Source organism: Perissodus microlepis, chromosome 6 (genome assembly GCF_051167445.1).
Source record: "Perissodus microlepis isolate ML-2025 ecotype Zambia chromosome 6, ASM5116744v1, whole genome shotgun sequence".
NCBI lineage: Eukaryota > Metazoa > Chordata > Actinopteri > Cichliformes > Cichlidae > Perissodus > Perissodus microlepis.
In genome coordinates, this window is record NC_140466.1 from 22,044,415 (window position 1) to 22,067,138 (window position 22,724).

The following is a 22,724-nucleotide window of genomic DNA, read 5'->3' on the forward strand; positions in this document are numbered from 1 at the left end:
ATTGATGTGTAGCTTGATGATGAGTGTTACATTTAGACAGTAGTTATCGCCCTGCTGCTGGACCAGCGATGTAATATGTTTTCAAATGTAACATAAGAAAAAAAAAACTTTGTGATGTCTGAAATGTCTGTGTGATAAGATTAAATTCATTGCAAAGCATTTTACATTTTATATGCTCTTTATTTGTCAGAGAAATGGAAATCAAGGTGTGGTTTCTTTAGAAGCAGGAAGATAATCGCTGACTAACTCAGGAAACACACTGACGGCATGTTTATCGTAAAAATCCACTCCCTGAAAAATCGTCACTGAGGAAAATGTAAAAAGTGAAGAAGTTCACTAATGTTGAGAGAAAGTTCAATAAAGAAATTGATGTTGAATTTAGTTTTATGGATAGAAAATTTCAGTTTTTCTATCACAGTCACAGTTCATTAATAGGCGGCATTGGCTGTGCTCAGGAGCCTGAAAATTGAACCCAGTGTATTTTATGCCAATTTTCTGCACCCCTTTATAAATTTTTAATAAATGTTCTGATTTTCTATGTGCCACCCTGCCTTGTTCTTGGTCTTCTTGTGCCAGCCCGTTGACAAAATCCTGGAAACACTCCGGCTGTGGGAGTTAAAGCTGCCACCATAAACTCCAGAATACCCAGTCTGAATCCAGCTGGGAAAAGCTGCAAGTTATTCCCATCTCTTGTTTCTTATCATCCTTTTAAAGGCACACAATGCTTAACAAGAATCATTGAAATTATAACGCATATTATCCATGAATTCAGCCTATAATTTTAACATATGACAGAAAAAGAAAACAATATTTGATTATATTTTGGTAGCCTAATGCAACATCTTATTTGGCAGATAGCACAATCTGCCAGACAAAATGCCAAACAACTGTAAGAATAAACAAAGCAGCATTGTAGATGATAAAACTCTAAATGATAACTGTTTTTGCTAAACAGTTAAAGAAAACAAAGATAAGGCTGCAAGCCACAGGGTGGAGACAACAGCTGGAGGAGACCTGAAGACATGGAAACAAAGTAGAGAAAGAGATTAGTGTAACAGCCATCCATCCATTTTCTGCCACTTGTCCGGCCTGTAGATATGGAAATAAAACAGTAATAATAATAATTTACCTATCTCTCTCTGTGACAGTTGTGAAAGGTTCCAGTTCTCCTGAGACCCTGAATTGTATAAGCAGAATGTAATACTTTAAGCGAAATGTGCTGATGTGTGCGTTCGTTTACTAATGCTGTCAGCATTATAAGGCCAAACTATTCAAACCACATCCAAAACCGTACCAGGGTTTTATAATCCTGTTTGGGTTTTTTCACTTTTTATGTCACCTCATGCTTTCCAGCTGGGAAATCTTTAAGTTTATCAAAACCTCGAGTATAATCCAGTCATTACTTTGTATTTACAGCATTTGTTACATCCTGTAACGGAGCAACAGGCTGTTTTATACAACACCAATTATTTTCCCCGCTTGTTAGAAGTGTTCAGCTACATTTAAAAAAAAAAAAAAAAATTAAATACCTATTGAGACAAATAAGTATATTTTACAATTTTCTTGTGTGGCTTGTGAAGTATTTTTCTTATATGTACTTTGGACAAGTTAAATGTTTTTATTTCCTTTGTGTGTTTAACACCACAATGAAAATTATTTAAGCACTTCAAAGTTTAATGTTTGGGAAGTGAACCTACAAAATATTTTACTTTAATTGAGATAATATGTGTCTTACCTCGGAAAGATAAAACAGTTGTGTGAGCTTTTCAGTCCTGAATGTTTCAAAACAATCTCAACATATTCTTCACCATCCTCCACAGTTTTGCTATTTACGCCATCCACAGTGAAAACCTCTGCTGGAGATAAGAGAAATGTATCCCCTGCTTTAGTGCAAGTGTGTTCTTCCAGGTTGACAAAGAAACAAGATTTGATATTTAAAATGATGTCCTCAAACAGATCATAATAATTGTTTGGCTCTTCATAGTTTGAATGAGCCAAGGTGAAACTTGGAAATCTCACTGTGGAGCCTTTCTGTGGTTGGTTTTGACCACTTAGCAGAACATAAAAGTTCTTGCACTCCTTTGGCTTCAGCAGCCTCATGGAGTCCATCAGCAGGAAATGAAGAGACTTGAAGTGGAAGTGGTTTTCATAGACGTTAACATTTCCACCCATTGTCTCTATTGCTTTGTTCAGTGTGTTTATGAAAGGCCGGTCTCCTTTAAGATAGACTGAAAGTGCAGCACTATGCTCTTTTCTTCCTCCTGGAATCTGTTTTGAACACTCGATACTTTTGTTCCACGCTTTCTGAAATCCTTCACTGTTGTTTAGTTCTTGTTTTAACACGCCTGACTCAATGAACTTCTTCATGGCCTCTTCACGGCATCCTTTGTACTGGTCATCCACAACATCTGTGGTCTTTTGGACATCCAGTACTCTTGTATCCTGTGCGGTCACCTTTAATTGAGGTGTATCACATTAAAAACTCATTATTTAGTGAATAATTTTTCAAACCTTCTAAAATTTGTTTGTATGAAACACATTTCTTACTTTGTAGCAGACAGCTCTGAAAATTATTGTAGCAAGAAGCACTTTTCTTCTGTACTCCATTTTTTATCCACTTCTTTTTCTAGAGACTAAAAGAAAGCATTGCAGGATCAAATGTGGGTAGAAAAAAGTTCTTCAACACTTTTCACAGTCAACTTGGATTTGGAAAGATGTAAATAATCTAATATTTGTTTGGTTTTCTTGGAATATGTCAACTTAAAAATTTAAATGTTGAAAAGACAGAAAATCACATACCTGGAGCAAGAACCAAAAAAAAAACTTGTCTTAGCAACTCACAGAAAAGAGTCTATCCAATTTCTGAGCAGCAATGAGCACAACACGCTTTGGGGAGTAAAATAAGTTATCCTACAATGCAGCTCTACAGTTTTTCCTGTAGAAGATTGTAACTTGTCACTGTGGGAAATGGTGTCCCCTTATTGGTTCTGCCTCAGCTACTGAGTTCCTGTAAGCTCCTTTTTTTTTTTTTTTTTTTTTGGCATAACTGATGAGGCCAAGTCCCACAGTACTTCTTCAATGTAGACTTTTTCTAAAATTAAAAAAACAAAAACAAACCCTCAAGCAGTTCCATGCCCACTTTTAAATTTTGTACTTTTTCCCAAAGAAAGGGGTTAACTACAAAATTGCATTTGTTACTGTTTGCTAAAACTCAGGTCGGCAGAGCACTTTGACAGCACTTTTTATTACTAAACTCTTCAATTTGGGCTACTATTAGGTGGACTCACGCAATGTCAGGTTTAGAAGACAGTCAGTGAGTGATAATTTTGTTGAATAATAGTATTAGTAATGATGAAAAGAAGATGATAACTAAATTAAAACTAATTCACGAGGACAAAAACTATGATGAAATGTAATGACACTTAAAAATTCGATAAAATTGTTCTGGAGAGATAAGATTCCATTATAACTAATGAAGTTGTGTAGAAAGGCAGGACGAGTTTGGAAGTCCTTGTGTAGTAAAGTTAGACAAAAACATTTTGATCCACCCAGGGTAGGGAGGGAGGTTCAGCTGACTAAACCTATTGTAATCTTATGATATTTAGTAAACTAAAATTAGACTAAAGCTAAATAAATAAATATAGCTATAATAAAACAAAGTTACAAAGTAAAGTGATTTCAGGATTGGTGGTCCAGACATGACTTCAATTCAGATGTTTAAAGTTGTGAATAAGCTAACAAAGACATGTTTGGTGTACTCGATTTAACATGCCTCCAGAGCTTTTAAAAAGGTCCCAACAAGTGATGATCAAAAAGTTGGTCCTCGCATGAGGTGGAAACCTGTGTGTGTGTGTGTGTGTGTGTGTGTGTGTGTGTGTGTGTGTGTGTGTGTGTGAGAGAGAGAGAGAGAGAGAGGCTTTTGTATCACTTAATTATAAGTGTGACATTTAGGCAGTAATTACTGCCCTGCTACAAACCTGTTGGACTTTGTAAACGTAACACAAGGAAAAACAAATGTATTTGTCTATTTGTGTGATCAGATTATATTAATTGCGAAGCTATTTCAATTTTCCATGTTGTTTATTTGACAGGGAAACAGAAATTCCTGGTGTCTTTAGAAGCAGGAACATTTGCTGCAAGTTATTCCCATCTCTCATTTCTTATCATCCTTTTAAAGGCGCACAATACTTGACAAGAAATAACAAAGTTTGCAGTATATTTTTCTAACATGCATAAAAAAAGATGTAAATTGAGTCTATAATTCATAACATACGATAGAAGCAAAAAACAAAATTGCACAATACTTTGGCAGCCTGTTGTAACACCATATTTGGCACATACCACAATTTGGCAAATAAAGTGCCAAACAATTATATGAATAATCAATATAGAATTGTAAATAATAACACTCGATCGCAGTTGGTGTATTTCTAGTTACTGTTGACTGCAGCTGCACATGAGCCTGAAATTTGAAACCTGAACTTTATTTTGCACCCCTTTAATATCTTTATCAAATATTCTGAAGTAATGAAGTCTATAATTCATAGCATAAGCACAGAAGCAGGAAATTACTACTAAGACAAAGTTATTCATCACAATCTTTCAGATAACGTCCCAAATAATTGTAAGTAAAAATTTATATAACGCTTTTCCCAGATAAAAATCACAAGGTGCTCCACAATACAAAGCATGAAAATACAACATATAACAATGTAAAACAATAAACACAATAAACTAATTGAAAGCTTGTCTATATAAAAATGTCTCCAACTGCTTTTTAAAAGAATCAGTGGAGTGAGTAACAGGGTAAAAACAGTGGAAGAGAATTCCACAACTGTGGTGCCACTGCCTGAAAGGCCCGATCACCACGAGTTTTAAATCGAGTGCGTGGGGCCACCAGCAGTCTCTGACCTGATGACCTTAGAGGTCGGGAACCGGAATGTGGTTTCAGCAGGTCAAATATGTACTGGGACGCTTGAACATGTAGGGCCCTAAAGGTTAGAACTAAAATTTTTAAAAGAAATGTAAACCTTACAGGCAATCAGTGAAGGGAGGCTAAAACTGGAGTAATATGAGATCTTTTGTTGGTGCCTGTTAAGAGTCTTGCTGCAGCATTCTTCACAGTCTGAAGACGATTTAAAGCTGATTTCTTAAAACAAGTAAAAAGACCACTGCAATAATCCAAATGGGAAGAAAAAAAAAAAAGCATGAATAATCATCTCAAGTTCAGCCTTTGACACCATTAGTCTGAGTTTTGAAAAATTCCTTGGATGATAAAAACAGTTCTGGACCAGCTGTTTGGAATGTTGCTCAAGGGAAATGGAGCTGTCAAATATGGCACCAAGGTTTCTAAGGCTCAAATTAACAGAAGGCTCTAAGAAGCTGATATGCTGCCTAATTTCTGAAATCATATTGTCTGGAGCAATAATTAAAGTTTGTTTTATCACAGTTTAGCCGGAGGAAGTTGTCGTTTAACCATTGCTTGATTTCTGTCAGGCAATTACTTAAACTAGACAATTTATAAAGCTCAGAGACTTTAAAAGAACAGTATAACTGAATGTAATCTGCGTAGAGATGATAGGACATATTAATGCAGCCCCCATTTAATTTGGCCTAGGTGGAATAGATATAAAGCAAAAAGAGAATTGGACCCAGGACAGATCCCTGAAGCACCCCACAAAACAAAACTGTTGATTTGGACATCACTTGATTCATACAAACAGTAAAAGATCTTTCAGATAAGTATGACGTGAATCATTTTGACATTGTATGAATAATTGCAGCAATATTATAGATGATAAAATCCAGAAAACTCTGAATGATAACTGTTTTTGCTAAACAGCTAAAAAACAAAACAAAAATAAGGCCAAAAGCACTGATGCAAGCCACAGGGTGGAGACAACAGCTGGAGGAGACCTAAGGACATGGAAACAAAGCAGAGAGGGGAATTATTGTAATATTCATACATGCACACATTTTCTGTGTGTATGTATGAATATTACAAGCACTAAGTTATAACAGATGCGACAAACATATTTTATTATATGCACTTACATCTAAAATTTAATTTTTTTAAAATATTTATATCTTTAAAAATATTTTGAAGTTTGACTTTGCATTTCGATACTAAACATTTGTAAAACTAACATGGAAATTGTCAAACTTTTTCACTTTAATTGAGAGACTGTGACTCTTACCGTGAAAAGATGTAGCAGTTGTGTGAGCTTTTAAGCCCCGAATGTTTCAAAACAATTTCTACATATTGAGAATCATCATCTGCCTCCACAACTTTGCTATTTATGTCCTCCACTGTGAAAACTTCTGCTGGAGATAAGAGTATTTCATCCTGTCCTTGACCGCACACATAGTCTTTCAGGTTGACAAAGAAGCAAGAAGTGAGAATTAAAACGACCTCCTCATACAGATCAGTTTCACTTTTTAGCTTTTCATAATCTGAATAAGCTGAGGTGAAACTTGGAAATCTCACTGTGGAGCCTTTCTGTGGTTGGTTTTGACCACTTAGCAGAACATAAAAGTTCTTGCACTCCTTTGGCTTCAGCAGCCTCATGGAGTCCATCAGCAGGAAATGAAGAGACTTGAAGTGGAAGTGGTTTTCATAGATGCTAACATTTCCACCCATTGTCTCTATTGCTTTGTTCAGTGTTTGTAATAAATTGTGATCCCCATTAACATAGACTGAAAGTGCAGCACTATGCTCTTTTCTTCCTCCAGGAATCTTCTTTGAACACTCAATACTTTTATTCCACGCTTTCTGAAATCCTTCACTGTTATTTAGTTCTCGTTTTAACACATCTGACTCGATGAACCTCTTCATGGCCTCTTCACGGCATCCTTTGTACTGGTCATCTACAACATTTGTGTTATTTAGAAAATCCAGTAGTCTTGTTTCCTGTGCAGTCACCTTTAATTGAGATTTATCACATTTAAAAACATATTTTTAAGTGAAGAATGTTTTAACCTTCTAATATTTGTTTGTACGAAACTTAATTCTTACTTTGTTGCAGGCAACTGTGAAAATTATTGCAACAACAAGCACTTTTCTTCTGTTCTCCATTTTTTTGTCTTCTTGTTCTTCTACCGACTGAAAGAAAGCACTGCAGGATCAAATGTGGTCAAAAAACAGCTCTGTGACATTTTACATACGAAGGACATACACTAAGTCTGGACTGGAATACTACAGTTCTCTGTATTTGGGTCTTGAACACTCATCTCTCCATTGCATTTAAAATTCAAAATGTTGCTGCAAGTCATTTAACAGGTATTAAAGGGACGATTACGTCACTCATGTACGTAGTCATGATTACATAGCTTAATTTTTTACCTTGGCTTTTAAGTTCAGTTTGAGTCCCATCAGGGGTTATTTTATGTTGTGATGCCTTAGTTTTACTTTGTTTTGAGTTTTAATTCATTGTCTTCACTCTATTGGTCTTAATATTGAAATGTGCCATCCAAATAACATTAAAATTGACATTGACACAGTCCAGTAAATTTGAATCTGGCAAGATTTAAATTAACAATTTCTTTTCTACCTCCTGGAATTTGGCAAGTTAAAAAATTTAAATGTTGAAAAGACTGGGTACATACTTGAAGCAAGGAGATTGAACTCATATTAGCAACTGCTGGGAACCAATAAGAACAACAGCCTGGGAAGTGAGACAAGTTATTTTACAATGAATTCCTTAGTCTCAGTCTAGTTCCCAAAAGCTTGTTCAGATTTGTTGCACAATGATTTATAACCAGAGTAACACTTAGATAATTTAGCCACTTTAAGCCCAGCCCAGTGATAGCATATCTTTGTATCTCTGTTCTAACATGATTTCAAATACCTCAGTACTTCTTCAGTGCAGTTTTTGCCTAAAGTAAACAGGAGGCACCAGCTATCATAGTTGGAAAATCTGGGTATCTTGAAATTGAAGGAATGAAAATGCACCAAACAATGTGAATAATCTGGTCTCACAGAACTGTTCACCCCACTGGGCAGTAACAAATTAACTTAACTGAAAACACTGATGTTGAAATATCTGTCCACTTCTACATTTTTCTGTTTTGCCCACCTGAAGCGCTAAACTAGAAACTTGGAAATGTTGAAACATGCCCTGATTCAGCTTGGATGAAACATGCCCACTGACACTTTTTCAGTGCACTTTATATTTCACCCTGCTCCACCCTGACCTTGAAAAATGACTGACAGTCAAGCACCAAATCTTGATTTAATTTCTTTAGTGGAGAGTACTCACAGACATCGAGCAGAGGTCTATACTCCGATTGCAGCTGATTTTCTGGAACTGTCAGTTGTTTCACACTTCTGTCTGTAGCATTAAAAAGGCTGGGACACATTCAAATCCTACTCTGCCTCTCCACTCACTCTCCGGTGTCTCCCAGTGTCTCTCATCCCGCCCACTAAACCCTTTTTAGTCCTCTGGCTGATAGAGGTCTGTCCTGATTGGTTGATGCCAGTGTCCTTCAAGGCCATGAGCTCACACAGGTGTGAGCACTAAAAAATCAACAAATTTGCAATAAAAGCATGCAATAAAATTCACAACCGTTAAAGATGAACTCATGCAATACAAAAAACAAACAAACAATAAATCAATAAGAAGACTTCCCTGACAGTGCTGTTGTTGGCAATATCATCATCTGCTGGCTCAGTTACAGGTTACAAACCAGTCTATCCTACAGCCTTACCAACACATTTGAAGACATTTGATACTTTATATTTAGACATTAAATGCTATTTTGTAGAGTTTTATTTGTTTATCATTAGATCAAGATAAGGATGTTTCTGGTCATAAGTCTGAATATTTGTAAGAAATTGTGCAAGCGTTATAAGTTGTCTTTTTTTAGTAACACATAGGTAGTGGGCTTTTATTACGCAGCATATATGGTGCTTTAAAATGGGACTTCATTAAAGACTTCATTACAATAGTCACAGCCTAATGGAAAAAATGTCTTTGCATAAATGTTTTGGATCTTCACTCAGTAACATCGCATTTTTAAAGGTGTTTACTGTATTTTATAGGAGAATTGTTGCACATTGTCAGGTGTGTCTGTCTGTCACAAAAGTATCCTATAAACATGAGTCATTCATTATTATTTTTACTTTAACCAGCAGGAGTAAAACCTTGAAGTCATATGCAAGATCGTATGCTGACAGCATTTAGCTCTACTGTTAAACTTTTCGAACTGTGGACTCGTAGCTTCTTTTTAAACTGTAATAAACTGTTTTTGTCTTTTGGATGCTCACCTTTCCTTCATCTTTCCTCATGTTTGGTGTCTCACTCTTAATTCTAGTCTCCACTGTTAATCTCCTGTGCTCTCTCCCATCTTGGTAGTAAAAAGAAAGCAGTCAGCATGTGCCAGTCAAGTTCTAATCAAATCTGTAATTCTTGATGTGATGATTTGATATTTTTTCCCACCATTTCCTGATGGTCTGAATAACTTTGGTATGACTAATTAATTTGTTTTGTGAAGACTTTCTTTTCCCAACTGTTGTGAGTACAATAGATTTTTCAGAATTGTAAATAAAAGATTATACACATATTTGCAGTATTGAATAAAGTAAACAGGCAGCTCTTGCACAAAGCATCAGGGATATTAAATTTCATCAGTTTGTTCTGGCTCTGTCAACATTTGACATCATTGCCACCCTCTTTACTTGTAAATTTTCTAGTGCTGTCAAAATTAAGACCTTAACGCAAATTAATCCGCCATCACCGTCAATGTGATTAAAATTTTTAACGCAATTAATGCATCTGGAGTGAAGAATGACTCAAAATCCCTGAAATTTCTCTTTCAATGCATTTCGGGCAGTTTGTCCAAGTAGAGTTACCTTCGCACATGCGCAAATGGGCAGTTGATCTGGTAGTGACGGTCAGCTGAACAAATCAACTCAATATGGAAGATGATAAACGCACATTGGCCCTCTTGATGGGAAATTTGTGTGTTAAAAAAAGTAACAAGACGGAACAGTCGACAGACATAAAGTATTATGCACATTGTGCAAGAAGGAATTTCCTTTTCACTGAAGCACTTTCAGCTGAAAATATCACATTGACGCGAAGCATACGTTAGTCGGGGATGCTGCAACACGTTGACTGACACAATTGTCAAGTGGATTGCAATGCTATTAATATCGTTGAGAACACGCGCTTTACGCAGCTTTGGTTCCTCTTTTCAAGGACTTGAAGTGCCTCCCCAAGAGTGACAGAGAGAGAGTGGATAAATGTTTCAGTTTTTTTGTTAACATGAATGTTCAAGATGTTCAATAAACATGTTAAGTGTGTATATTTTCCCTTTTTCTCGAGTCTGTTTGCTCATGCAAAATGAAATGCGATTAATGTAGAATAGAAATTAATGGTATTTAATCGTGATTAATCAAAATGAATCCACAGTAACCCTGTGATGAATATGATTAAACACTTTAATTGTTTGACAGCACTAATATATATTATATATTAGTGTATACTTACCTATTAGCATATAGGTTTTTTATGTTTTATTTCACAGGAAAGAACCTGTGTTAAAAGACTGAAGAAAACTATTCAAATTCTCTTTGAATGTAAGCATACATTCTTTGTGTTTATTCTGCATTTACTCCATTATATTGCATGAATGTCAGTTACAAGCTTAAATATAAAGTTGAAAAAAAGTAATTGCAACCATGCTATTGATCAAGTAATTGTGATTAATCAAAATTAATTACAGAAAATTGTGTGATTAATTAGTTATTCTTTTAATCTATTGACAGCACTAAAATGTTCATGTCTTTGTTTACTCACACAAATGTGCTCTATATGTAGTGAGGTTCACTGTTTCTCAGGGGCTGTGATTAACTTCAGTGTCAAAAGTAATTTACTGATTTTAATGTCTTTAAATGACATTTTAGTGACACTGTTGTTGAAGGTTTTAATATGTTACCTGTGTTTCATGTTTGTACATGTAAATTCAAGTGTGCTTGCTGATGTAGTTACTGTTAGCTGCATGTGCCGTTTGAACTGTGTGATTTTTCTGTATATTTGTGTATTAACAGTATTTAGGTATTATATCTAAAAATTTTGTTGCTGTCTCGCAGACAAATACAAATATCATTTAGCCTTTACAGTGAATGTTGGTGTGTGTGTGTGTGTGTGTGTGTGAGAGTGTGAGATCATCTTTAATACCAATAATGTGAAGTCTAGTGATGAGTGTTAGTAATTATCGCCCTGCTACTGGACCAGTGATGTATTCTGTTATTTAGTTTGGAGAATTTGTTGGAATTTTTAAATGTAACATTAGAAAAAGGGAAAAAAAACTTATTTGTAGGTAAAATGTTTGTGTGATCAGATTAAATTAATTGCAAAGCCTTTTATATTTTGCATGTTGTTTATTTGACAAGGAAACAGAAGCAGTTTGGCAGGAAGAGCATCAGCGACTGTTTAGGACAGAGCGCTGTCGTAGGTCCTTCAAATCAGTCAAACTGTCAGTCAAGTGTAGTTTACTGTAGCAACATATATAGTAAAAAATACTTTTCTATAGTATTTTCGTTTTTGAATTGTACACTAAAGACTGCAGCTGCACGTGAGCCTGAAACGCAGTGTATTTCACACTAACCGGCTCGGACAGTCTCGGTTGTTGTGTCCTTGAGCAAGACACTTCACCCGTTGCCTACTGGTGGTGGTCAGAGGGCCCGGTGGCGCCAGTGTTCGGCAGCCTCACCTCTGTCAGTGCGCCCCAGGGCGGCTTTGGCTACAATGTAGCTTGCCATCACCAGTGTGTGAATGTTTGTGTGGATGGGTGGATTACTAAACGTGTAAAGCGCTTTGGGGTCCTTAGGGACTATGTAAAAGCGCTATACAAATACAGGCGATTTACCATTTACTAACTTTCTGACCCCTTTAAAATCTTTATCAAATATTCTGAAGTCATGGAGTCTATAATTCATAACATATGACAGAAGCAGAAAATTGCTGCTAAGACAACTAATTCAACACAGTGTGTCAGATAACATGTAAAACAATTGTATGAAGAATCACAGCAATACTGTAGATGATAAAACTCTGAAACTCTGAATGATAACTGTTTTTGCTAAACAGCTAAAGAAAACAAAGATAAGGCCGCAAGCACTGATACAAGCCACAGGGTGGAGACAACAGCTGGAGGAGACCTGAAGACATGGAAACAAAGCAGAGAGACAGGAAGAGATTACTGTTGTTGTTTATTGTAATAACAATAATAATAATAATAATAATAATTTACCTGTTTCGGTCTATGACAACTGTGGTAGTCTCATGCACTCCTGGAACACTGAATTAGAAAAGACAAAATAAATCAACGGATGATGATGATAATAATAATAATAATAATAATAATAATAATAATATCCACCTGGATCGCTCTATGACAGTTGTGGTCGTTTTCTGCCCTCCTGGAAAACTGAATTGGAAAAGAAGAAGAAGTAAATTGATGGATAATAATAATAATAATAATAATAATAATAGTAATGATAACAATAAAAATAGCAATAATAGTCACCTGGATCGCTCTATGACAGCTATGACAAAATAAATCAACGGATGATGATGATAATAATAATAATAATAATAATAATAATAATAATTTACCTGTTTCGGTCTATGACAACTGTGGTAGTCTCATGCACTCCTGGAACACTGAATTAGAAAAGACGAAATAAATCAACGGATGATAATAATAATAATAATAATAATAATAATAATAATAATAATAATAATAATAATTTACCTGTTTCGGTCTGTGACAACTGTGGTAGTCTCATGCACTCCTGGAACACTGAATTAGAAAAGACGAAATAAATCAACGGATGATAATAATAATAATAATAATAATAATAATAATAATAATAATAATAATTTACCTGTTTCGGTCTGTGACAACTGTGGTAGTCTCATGCACTCCTGGAACACTGAATTAGAAAAGACGAAATAAATCAACGGATAATAATAATAATAATAATAATAATAATAGTTTACCTGACTTGCTGTGTGACAGTTGTGGTAGTTTTCTGCCCTCCTGGAAGACTACATTGGAAAAGAAGAAATAAATCAACGGATAATAACAGCAATCATAATAATAACAACAATAATAATAATAGTAGCTTACCTGAATTGCTCTGTGACAGTTGTGGTAGTCTCTTGCCCTCCTGACCTCCTGAATTGGATAAGCAGAAGAAAATACTTTAAGTAAAATGTGCTGACACATTATCAGGCCAAACTATTCAAACCACACCCAACTCCACTGGAGAAGTATTGTCCCTGTTTTTGCCACTTTCCCCCCCCAGTTATTACTGTGTACTTACTCCATAAAAACCAACATAAAAAACGTATTTATATATTTATCATTACATTGAAAGTTAACTTTGCAGTTTCAAGTTTAATATTTGTAAAATAAGAAAAATTTTCACTTTAATTGAGAGAATATGAATCTTACCGTGGAAAGATGTAACAGTTGTGTGAGCTGTTCAGTCCTGAGTGGCTTAAATCAATCTCAAGGTATTCGTCATCATCCGATGTAGTTTTTGTTTCCACTTGTTCCACTGTGAAAACTTCTGCTGGAGATAAGAGTATTTCATCCTGTTCTTGACCGCACACATAGTCTTTCAGGTTGACAAAGAAGCAAGAAGTGAGATTTAAAATAGTATTCTCATTGACATCTTCAAGTCTCTTTAGCTCTTCATAGTCTGAATAAGCTAAGGTGAAACTTGTAAATCTCACTGTGGAGCCTTTCTGTGGTTGGTTTTGACCATCTTGAAAAACATAAATGTTCTTGCACTCCTTTGGCTTCAGCAGCCTCATGGAGTCCATCAGCAGGAAATGAAGAGACTTGAAGTGGAAGTGGTTTTCATAGATGCTAACATTTCCACCCATTGTCTCTATTGCTTTGTTCAGTGTTTGTAATAAATTGTGATCCCCATTAACATAGACTGAAAGTGCAGCACTATGCTCTTTTCTTCCTCCAGGAATCTTCTTTGAACACTCGATGCTTTTATTCCAGGCTTTCTGAAATCCTTCACTGTTATTTAGTTCTCGTTTTAACACGTCTGACTCGATGAACTTCTTCATGGCCTCTTCACCACATCCTTTGTACTGGTCATCTACAACATCTGTGTTATTTAGAAAATCCAGTAGTCTTGTTTCCTGTGCAGTCACCTTTAATTGAGATTTATCACATTTAAAAACAGATTTTTAAGTGAAGAATGTTTTAACCTTCTAATATTTATTTGTATGAAACTTAATTCTTACTTTGTTGCAGGCAACTGTGAAAATTATTGCAACAACAAGCACTTTTCTTCTGCGCTCCATTTTTTGTCTTCTACAGACTGAAAGAAAGCACTGCAGGATCAAATGTAGTCAAAAAACAGCTCTGTGACATTTTACATACGAAGGACATACACTAAGTCTGGACTGGAATACTACAGTTCTCTGTATTTGGGTCTTGAACACTCATCTCTCCATTGCATTCAAAATTCAAAATGTTGCTGCAAGTCATTTAACAGGTATTAAAGGGACGATTACGTCACTCCAGTTTTTAGCAAGTTTACATTGGATGCTTGTCCATTTTTATATTGATTTGAAGATTCTTTTACTTACTTTCAAATCTTCAAATGCTATGGTGCCAACTTTTAAACCAAACTGCTAAACTTACATGATCCGAGAAGAGCACCAAGATCATCTGCCCAGATGTTTTAGTGTAGCCGAGGTCTCGATTTAAGCATAGAGAGTTGAATCCACTAGACTCTCGTATAACAGGTCATTTGATATTCCTACTGAGTCTATGTAGTCTTTAAATCCTGTCTTAAAACCACTTTTTTTTTTACCTTGGCTTTGAATTTAAGTTCATGTTGAGTCTTATCAAGGGTTTTTTTTATGTTGTGATCTCTTTATTTCAGTTTGTTTTTAGTCACATAATATTGTAATTGTTTGCATATATAATATATTGTATTGTCTTTATTGATTTTGCTATAGAAATATGCCATATAAATAACATTAAAATTAACATTGACATTGAAATTTGAATCTGGCAAGATTTAAAATAACAATTATCTTTTCTACTTCTTGGAATTTGGCAAGCTAAAAAATTTAAATGTTGAAAAGACCGAAAGGTACATACCTGAAGCAAGGAGATTGAACTTGTATTAACAACTTAGCGAAAAGAGTCGATTAAACTGCTGGGAAGCAATGAGAACAACAGTCTCTGGGAAGTGAAACAAGATATTTTACAATGAACTCCTTAGTCTTAGTCTAGTTCCCGAAAGCTTGCTCAGATTTGTTGCACAATGATGAGTAATACTTACATCATTAAGCCCATTTTAAGCCCAGCCCAGAGATAACTTATCTTTGTATCTCTTCGTATCTCTGTTCTAACATGATTTATGTATGTATTTGATTGTGGCTCAAGAGTTGGGAGTCGGAAGGTTGCCGGTTCGAGCCCCAGCTTGGACAGTCTCGGTCGTTGTGTCCTTGGCAAGACACTTCACCTACCGCCTACTGGTGTTGGCCAGAAGGGCCGATGGTGCGATATGGCAGCCTCGCTTCTGTCAGTCTGCCCCAGGGCAGCTCTGGCTACAACTGTAGCTTGCCTCCACCAGTGTGTGAATGTGTGTGTGAATGGGTGGATGACTGGGTGTGTAAAGCGCTTTGGGGTCTCTAGGGGGGACAAGTAAAAGCGCTATACAAATACAGGCCATTTACCATTTACCATTTCAAATACCTCAGTGCTTCTCTTTACTAAAGTTAACCGGACGCATCGTAGTTGGAAAATCTGGGTATCTTAAAATTTAAGGAATGAAAAGTCACCAAACAATGTGAATAATCTGGTGTCACAGAACTGTTCACCACACTAGGCAGTAACAAATTAACTCAACTGACAACACTTTCATATTGAGAGATGTCATGATCCATCCACTTTTGAAGTTCTCATTTTTGGGAAACTTGCAAATGTTGAAACATGCCCTGATTCAGCTTGGAGGAAACGTGCCTCCTAACGTAGGTTTCCAGTGAACTTTGATGGTACTTTTTATTTCAAAACTTTTCAGCTTGAGTATGAGAAAGTGGGTACTACTGGGCAGATTCGAGGCATTCGTAGAAAATTATATAGTTATATTTCTGTGGAAACAACATCCTTCATATTTCCATGAAGCCTGTTCTTTAAAGTGTTTTGAGTGCTCATGTACAGCAGAAACACACCACTCTACTTGCCACCTTGCCAAGTGCTGCACCCCCAACCTTGGAAAACAACTGACAGTCACTTGATTTACTTTAGTGGAGCAGTACTCACAGACATTGCACAGATGTCTATACTCTACCTGCAGCTGATTTTCTGGAACTGCCAGCTGTTTCAAACTTCTGTCTATAGCATTACAAAGGCTGGGACACAGGCATAGCCTGCCCTGCCTCTCCACTCTCTCTCCAGCAGCTCCCTTTGTCTCTCATCCCTCCCACCAAACCCCTTTTAGTCCTCTGGCTGAAAGAGGCCTGTCTTAATTGTCTGATGCCAGTGTCCTTCATGGCCATAAACTCCACAGGTGTGAGCACTAAAAAAAACATACAAATGTAACAATAAAAATCAAACAATACAAAAAAGAAATAAACAATAAATCAATAAAAAGAAAAACAATATTCCCCGGGATGACTGAGCAGATGAAAGTACATGATGTAAGAAGGAAAAAAAACGTATTTGTGGGTAAAATGTTTGTGTGATCAGGCTAAATTCATTGCAAAGCCTTTTATAATTTGCATGTTGTTTATTTGACAGGGAAACAGAAGCAGTTTGGCAGGAAGAGCATCAGCGACTGTTTAGGACAGAGCGCTGTCGTAGGTCCTTCAAATCAGTCAGACTGTACAATGCGCACATATCACAGATACCTACTAAAATACATACATGTATATGTTATCAGTCCCACTGCACTTTATATACATATAACATAATCTCTGTGACATGTCTTGTAGTGTATTTTACTACAGTAACATACACTTTTCTATAGTATTTTGTTGTTTTTTTAATCTGTATACCTTTTTTCTTATTTCTTTTCTTTTCTAATCTATATCAAATTCACCTTTGTTCTTGCTGACCCCTGTGCCACTAGAACAAATGAACTGTGCAGGCTTAATAAAGTCTATAAAACCTATCAATATCTATCTATCGATCTATGTGACCATAAGAACAAATAAAAGCATCTCATAATCGCAGATTATTTCTAGTTGGTCTTGACAGCAGCTGCACATGAGCCTGAAATTTGAACTCACTGTGTTTTACACCAATTTTCTGCACCCCTTTAAAATCTTTATCAAATATTCTGAAGTCATGGAGTCTATAATTCATAACATATGACAGAAGCAGAAAATTGCTGCTAAGACAACTAATTCAACACAGTGTGTCAGATAACATGTAAAACAACTGTATGAAGAATCACAGCAATACTGTAGATGATAAAACTCTGAAACTCTGAATGATAACTGTTTTTGCTAAACAGCTAAAGAAAACAAAGATAAGGCCGCAAGCACTGATACAAGCCACAGGGTGGAGACAACAGCTGGAGGAGACCTGAAGACATGGAAACAAAGCAGAGAGACAGGAAGAGATTACTGTTGTTGTTGTTTATTGTAATAATAATAATAGTAATAATAATAATAATTTACCTGTTTCGGTCTGTGACAGCTGTGGCAGTCTCATGCACTCCTGGAACACTGAATTAGAAAAGAAGAAATAAATTAACGGATAATAATAATAATAATAATAATAATAATAATAATAATAATAATATCCACCTGGATCGCTCTATGACAGTTGTGGTCGTTTTCTGCCCTCCTGGAAAACTGAATTGGAAAAGAAGAAGAAGTAAATTGATGGATAATAATAATAATAATAATAATAATAATAGTAATGATAACAATAAAAATAGCAATAATAGTCACCTGGATCGCTCTATGACAGCTGTGGTAGTCTCATGCCCTCTTGAGGTGCTGAATTGGATAAGCCAAAAACAGTAATTGAAGTAAATGTGCTGACACATTTTCAAACCACACCCAACCTCAACACTGAAGATGTGGAGAGATAAACCTCACTTTTAAAATCCCGTTTTTGCCACTTTTCATGCCACTTCCACTCACTTCATGCTTTCCTGACAACACCTATCATTTTTCTTAGTAGTTTTCATTGTTTAGGTGTATGCACATTTATTGAGATAAATAAATATGTGTTACTAATATTTTTTATATTATATATATATTAGGGGCGCAACGATACACAAAATTCACAGTTCGGTTCGGTACTTTGGTGTCACGGTTCGATATTTTTTCGATACAAAAATGTTCATGCCTTTTTAATTTGTCATTTATTAAAATTATAAATATTTTAACTCAAAAGTACAGTTTTTAAATGTAATGTTGCTGAAACAACAAAATAATAAAAAAAATAAATAAATCTATCTGATTGAGGAATCACTCATCTTTGGAAAAGAGTTTATTACAGAGAAATGGCTCTTTCCAAAATAAAAGCTATACTATACGCTTCTTCTGGGCTATATTCTCAGCAGCATATTAAACATATCAGGTCCCCATAAGGAGAATCATGTGCTAACGGCTGTCTAAATGACTCGGGTAAAGTTTGTAGCATGTGTGCTTGTTGTTTTTGTCTGCTTCCACTTGTCTTTGCACTAGGATGATGTCGGCGTAAATGTGCAGTCATATTCGTTGCGTTCCCACTAGTGCTGTCAGCGTTAATCTCATTAAAATGACTTTAACGCCATAACGCTGCAAATCTCCGTTAACGTTATATGAAGTCATTCTTTTTTGAACAAAACTCAAAACAGAGCCTATTAATCTTTCAGTCAATTCTAAAGCCCCCCCCCAAGCGTACTACCCTTTATACCCCCAGGTGTATCAAATGTCTGCCTCTGCCTCTGTTTCCCACCAATTGAGCATTGCGTGGCACATCCGACATACTGTTTTACTTTTGTCCATGACACGCTTACCATCAGGGTCATGCTTCACATGAAAACCAAGATAGTTCCAAACGCCAGATCTGAATGAGGGTGGGGGAGGTTCAATTTCGGGTAGCATTGAGGAAGTTGCCATGTTGCAACGAGCTTAGCTTCTGTCTTGCTAGCTTGCGCTGCGCTCAGTGGATCTGCACTCGACAGTGCAGCCTAGGCGGAGTAGTCGAACGCAGATCCACTGAGCGCTCAACACAGACAGCATCGTCAGAAGAAAAGTTGATAAAATAAATAAAAAATGTTGTATTGTTCGATACATATGCACACCGAACCGAAAGCACTGTATCGAACGGTTCAATATCGATACGAGTATCGTTGCACCCCTAATATATATATATGTTATATAGAAATACAGAATGTATGGGGCTTATGAAGTATTTTTATCATATTTTTATTATATGCACTTAGACTACGTAAAATGTTTGTATCTCCTTCGAATATGTTAACATTCACATGATAAACACCACATTAAAAGTTAACTTTGCAGTTCCAAGTTTAATATTTGTAGAAATAATAGAAAAATATTTCACTTTAATTGAGAGAATATGAATCTTACCGTGAAAAGATGTAACAGTTGTGTGAGCTTTTCAGTCCTGACTGTTTCAAATCAATCTCAAGATATTTGTCATCATCCGATGTAGTTTTTGTTTCCACTTGTTCCACAGTGAAAACTTCTGCTGGAGATAAGAGTATTTCATCCTGTTCTTGACCGCACACATAGTCTTTCAGGTTGACAAAGAAGCAAGAAGTGAGATGTAAAATAGTATTCTCATTGACATCTTCAAGTCTCTTTAGCTCTTCATAGTCTGAATAAGCTAAGGTGAAACTTGTAAATCTCACTGTGGAGCCTTTCTGTGGTTGGTTTTGACCATCTTGAAAAACATAAAAGTTCTTGCACTCCTTTGGCTTCAGCAGCCTCATGGAGTCCATCAGCAGGAAATGAAGAGACTTGAAGTGGAAGTGGTTTTCATAGGTGCTAACATTTCCACCCATTGTCTCTATTGCTTTGCTCAGTGTTTGTATGAGCGATTTATCCGCTTTAAGATAGACTGAAAGTGCAGCACTATGCTCTTTTCTTCCTCCAGGAATCTTCTTTGAACACTCGATGCTTTTATTCCACGCTTTCTGAAATCCTTCACTGCTGCTTAGTTCTCGTTTTAACACGTCTGACTCGATGAACTTCTTCATGGCCTCTTCACCACATCCTTTGTACTGGTCATCTACAACATTTGTGCTATTTAGAAAATCCAGTAGTCTTGTTTCCTGTGCGGTCACCTTTAATTGAGATTTATCACATTTAAAAACACATTAATAGAGATGTATCATTTTTAAAAGCATTTTTAGGAGGATAATTTTTCAAACCTTCTTATATTTGTTTGTATGAAACATAATTCTTACTTTGTAGCAGACAGCTGTGAAAAAAAATATTGTAGCAAGAAGCACTCTTTTTCTGTACTCCATTTTTTTCCTCTTCTTCTACAGACTGAAAGAAAGCACTGCAGGATCACATGTGGATAGAAAAAAGTTCTTTAACACTTTACACGGTCCAGAAACTTTGATGTGGAAAAAATATATAAGTAGAAGACTAAAAAAAACTAAAAGGCACTTACCAGAAGCAAGGAGAGTAAACCTGTGTTAGCAACTCACAGCAAAGGGTCCAACAAACAGCCGGGACGCCCAATAGGGTCTGGAGAAGTGAAGCAAGTTATCTTACCGTAGAACTTCTTAGTCTTTCCTGTGGAAGGAAGTAACATGGCACCGGGGATTTGTTTTCCACTGATTTTTCCTGTTATTTGTCCTTCTGGAGCTACTGAGTTTCTGTAACCTTGTTTAGATTTGTCAAGTAATGTCTACATAACTTAGCTCTTTTAAGCCCAACCAAAGCACCAAATTGCCTTTACATCCCTGTTCTCACATTATTTCAGTATAACTGATGGGACCAAATACCACAGTTCTTGTTCCATGCAGATTTTATCTAAAGTAAACAAGAGACTCCAGCAGCCCTAGTTGGACAAATGAGGGCATATTAAAGTTACAGGAATGAAACTGTATGAAAACGAGCTGTTGTATAACAGAACTGCTGTCCACACTGGGGTGCACCTTAACTTTATGTACATAATGTAGGAAGGAGTAAGAGCGGCACATTAAAAAAAAAAAATTGTTCATTTTGAGATTAAAGTTGAAATGGGCAGATTACAGTTATTGTTTCAATTCAAACAACTGACACAATTCCTATACCCTCAACAAATGTCCTTGGGTAGATCAGTTAGTGAAACAACTTGATCAGCCGTGTTATTGTGTATTCTGATACAACATACATCGTCCTTATTGCACAAGGGTGTAAACATCAGTATTCTTGCATCTGTTCATTGCACAATTTCCTGGATGCCCTTATACTCATTACCACACTGTGTTTACGCGTTAAAAGAGCAATAACTTCCTTGCTACTAAAACTGATTCTGAAGTATGATTTCACTAACTCATGTTGTATAATAGATTACTTTTTTGAGTAATGACCCCAACACTGAATACAACCTTTGCCATTGTCTGCCATCTTTGCTCTACACCTAGATTCCCAGTACTCCTGTCTACTTTCTTCATCTCCCTCACTATCCCGCTTTTTCTTTGTTAACCTTTGTTCTTTGAATATTTTTCTTTGTAGAGCACCAAACATCTTGCTGCCAGTTTCCCTCAGCCCTGCAGCTGTACCTTCCCAGTCATCTGCTAACTCTTCGCTACTCCTCAGAGGCTGTCGCAACTCCTTCATGGACTCTGTGTGACATTCTTACTTCCTCAACATTCATCATTTAATCCTTGGCTCAGCCTTCACTTGTTTCCATTTCTTGATTTCTAAAGCCATGTGACAGCCTACCATCCACATCCTCGCCACATTCTCCCCCGACACTACCTTGCAGTCTCCTCTGCCTTTCAGGTTGCACCTTCTGCAACAGATATATGGTGCTATGCATTTACTGCCTTCCTGATTTCTATTTTTTTAAACCAAGGAGATTCTGTTTTTGGTATTGGTATTGGGTTTGCATACTCTGTTTTCTTCCCATCTACTGGAGGGAGAGAGAGAGAGAGAGAGAGAGAGAGAGAGAGAGAGAGGAAGTGCAGTTGCAAAAGTCTTAAGCAAACCCTCAAACCTTTATAAAACAGAAAGTTGACACAGAGATTTAGTGAAATATGTTTAAACAGCCACACTACAGTCAGTGACCAGAGCTGTGGTCCACCATTGCAGAGAAGAAGACAGGACAAACACATCCTGCAGTGTTAAATGAAAAAGAATGAGGTCTGGCTTCCTGCCAGGCTCAGGAAGTCTCACAAGCATTGTCTTTTATTCAGTTCAGCAGCTTCTTTGTAGCATGTTTTTCAATGACGTCCACAGAAATGTTCACAACCTGCTCAAGAATCAAACATGCACAGGTTTAGTGTTAGCCTAGGTTCTCTCGGTTAAGTGATGTCTGGCTGGGTGGTTGGCATCAATCGATATTTAATTAGCAAGTAATTAATTATCAAAAAAAGCAAGAATTACCCTACCAATTAATCCAGATTGTCTAATAAATCCTCAGGAAAAAAAAGCTATGGCATGTACAATTTTCTGTCAATATTACTATCTTAATTAGGGATGGAAATCGAGAACCAGTTCTTCTAGAAAACTGGTTCCCAGTAGTCCAATTCCTTGGAATTGTTCACC

At 36.3% G+C, this 22,724-nt stretch overlaps 4 protein-coding genes across 7 annotated transcripts; all 4 read right to left on the reverse strand.

Annotated features, from left to right (window-relative positions):
• Positions 1 to 200: 200 nt before the first annotated feature.
• LOC146385653 (ecto-ADP-ribosyltransferase 5-like) lies at positions 201 to 2,889 on the reverse strand. Its single transcript, XM_084931478.1, has 5 exons — positions 2,800 to 2,889; positions 2,548 to 2,633; positions 1,736 to 2,454; positions 1,130 to 1,177; positions 201 to 1,014 (listed from the first exon to the last, which is right to left on the reverse strand). Exons 2-5 carry the CDS (start codon positions 2,605 to 2,607, stop codon positions 948 to 950), a joined length of 894 nt encoding a protein of 297 aa, XP_084787604.1. The 5' UTR covers positions 2,608 to 2,633; positions 2,800 to 2,889; the 3' UTR covers positions 201 to 947.
• A 1,156-nt stretch (positions 2,890 to 4,045) lies between these two features.
• LOC146385654 (NAD(P)(+)--arginine ADP-ribosyltransferase 2-like) lies at positions 4,046 to 8,380 on the reverse strand. Its single transcript, XM_084931477.1, has 4 exons — positions 8,259 to 8,380; positions 7,016 to 7,102; positions 6,198 to 6,922; positions 4,046 to 5,916 (listed from the first exon to the last, which is right to left on the reverse strand). The coding sequence occupies exons 1-4, from the start codon at positions 8,262 to 8,264 to the stop codon at positions 5,835 to 5,837; spliced, it is 900 nt and encodes a 299-aa protein (XP_084787603.1). The 5' UTR covers positions 8,265 to 8,380; the 3' UTR covers positions 4,046 to 5,834.
• A 2,989-nt stretch (positions 8,381 to 11,369) lies between these two features.
• LOC146385655 (ecto-ADP-ribosyltransferase 5-like) lies at positions 11,370 to 15,866 on the reverse strand. Of its 3 annotated transcripts, XM_084931479.1 has the most exons (9): positions 15,145 to 15,866; positions 14,277 to 14,353; positions 13,465 to 14,183; positions 13,138 to 13,185; positions 13,008 to 13,055; positions 12,893 to 12,940; positions 12,760 to 12,807; positions 12,256 to 12,303; positions 11,370 to 12,163 (listed from the first exon to the last, which is right to left on the reverse strand). In XM_084931479.1, exons 2-9 carry the CDS (start codon positions 14,334 to 14,336, stop codon positions 12,085 to 12,087), a joined length of 1,098 nt encoding a protein of 365 aa, XP_084787605.1. In that variant the 5' UTR covers positions 14,337 to 14,353; positions 15,145 to 15,866; the 3' UTR covers positions 11,370 to 12,084. The 3 variants fall into 3 exon arrangements, with proteins under 3 accessions (XP_084787605.1, XP_084787607.1, XP_084787606.1); XM_084931481.1 differs by lacking the exon at positions 12,760 to 12,807; XM_084931480.1 differs by lacking the exon at positions 15,145 to 15,866 and having other exon boundaries at positions 14,277 to 14,977.
• Positions 15,867 to 15,935: 69 nt separating this feature from the next.
• On the reverse strand, positions 15,936 to 20,932 carry LOC146385656 (ecto-ADP-ribosyltransferase 5-like). 2 transcript variants are annotated; one of them, XM_084931483.1, is made up of 7 exons: positions 20,638 to 20,932; positions 20,426 to 20,510; positions 19,584 to 20,302; positions 17,949 to 17,996; positions 17,802 to 17,849; positions 17,673 to 17,720; positions 15,936 to 17,577 (listed from the first exon to the last, which is right to left on the reverse strand). In XM_084931483.1, exons 2-7 carry the CDS (start codon positions 20,486 to 20,488, stop codon positions 17,499 to 17,501), a joined length of 1,005 nt encoding a protein of 334 aa, XP_084787609.1. In that variant the 5' UTR covers positions 20,489 to 20,510; positions 20,638 to 20,932; the 3' UTR covers positions 15,936 to 17,498. The 2 variants fall into 2 exon arrangements, with proteins under 2 accessions (XP_084787609.1, XP_084787608.1); XM_084931482.1 differs by having other exon boundaries at positions 15,938 to 17,577; positions 20,426 to 20,523.
• Between the last annotated feature and the right edge of the window lie 1,792 nt (positions 20,933 to 22,724).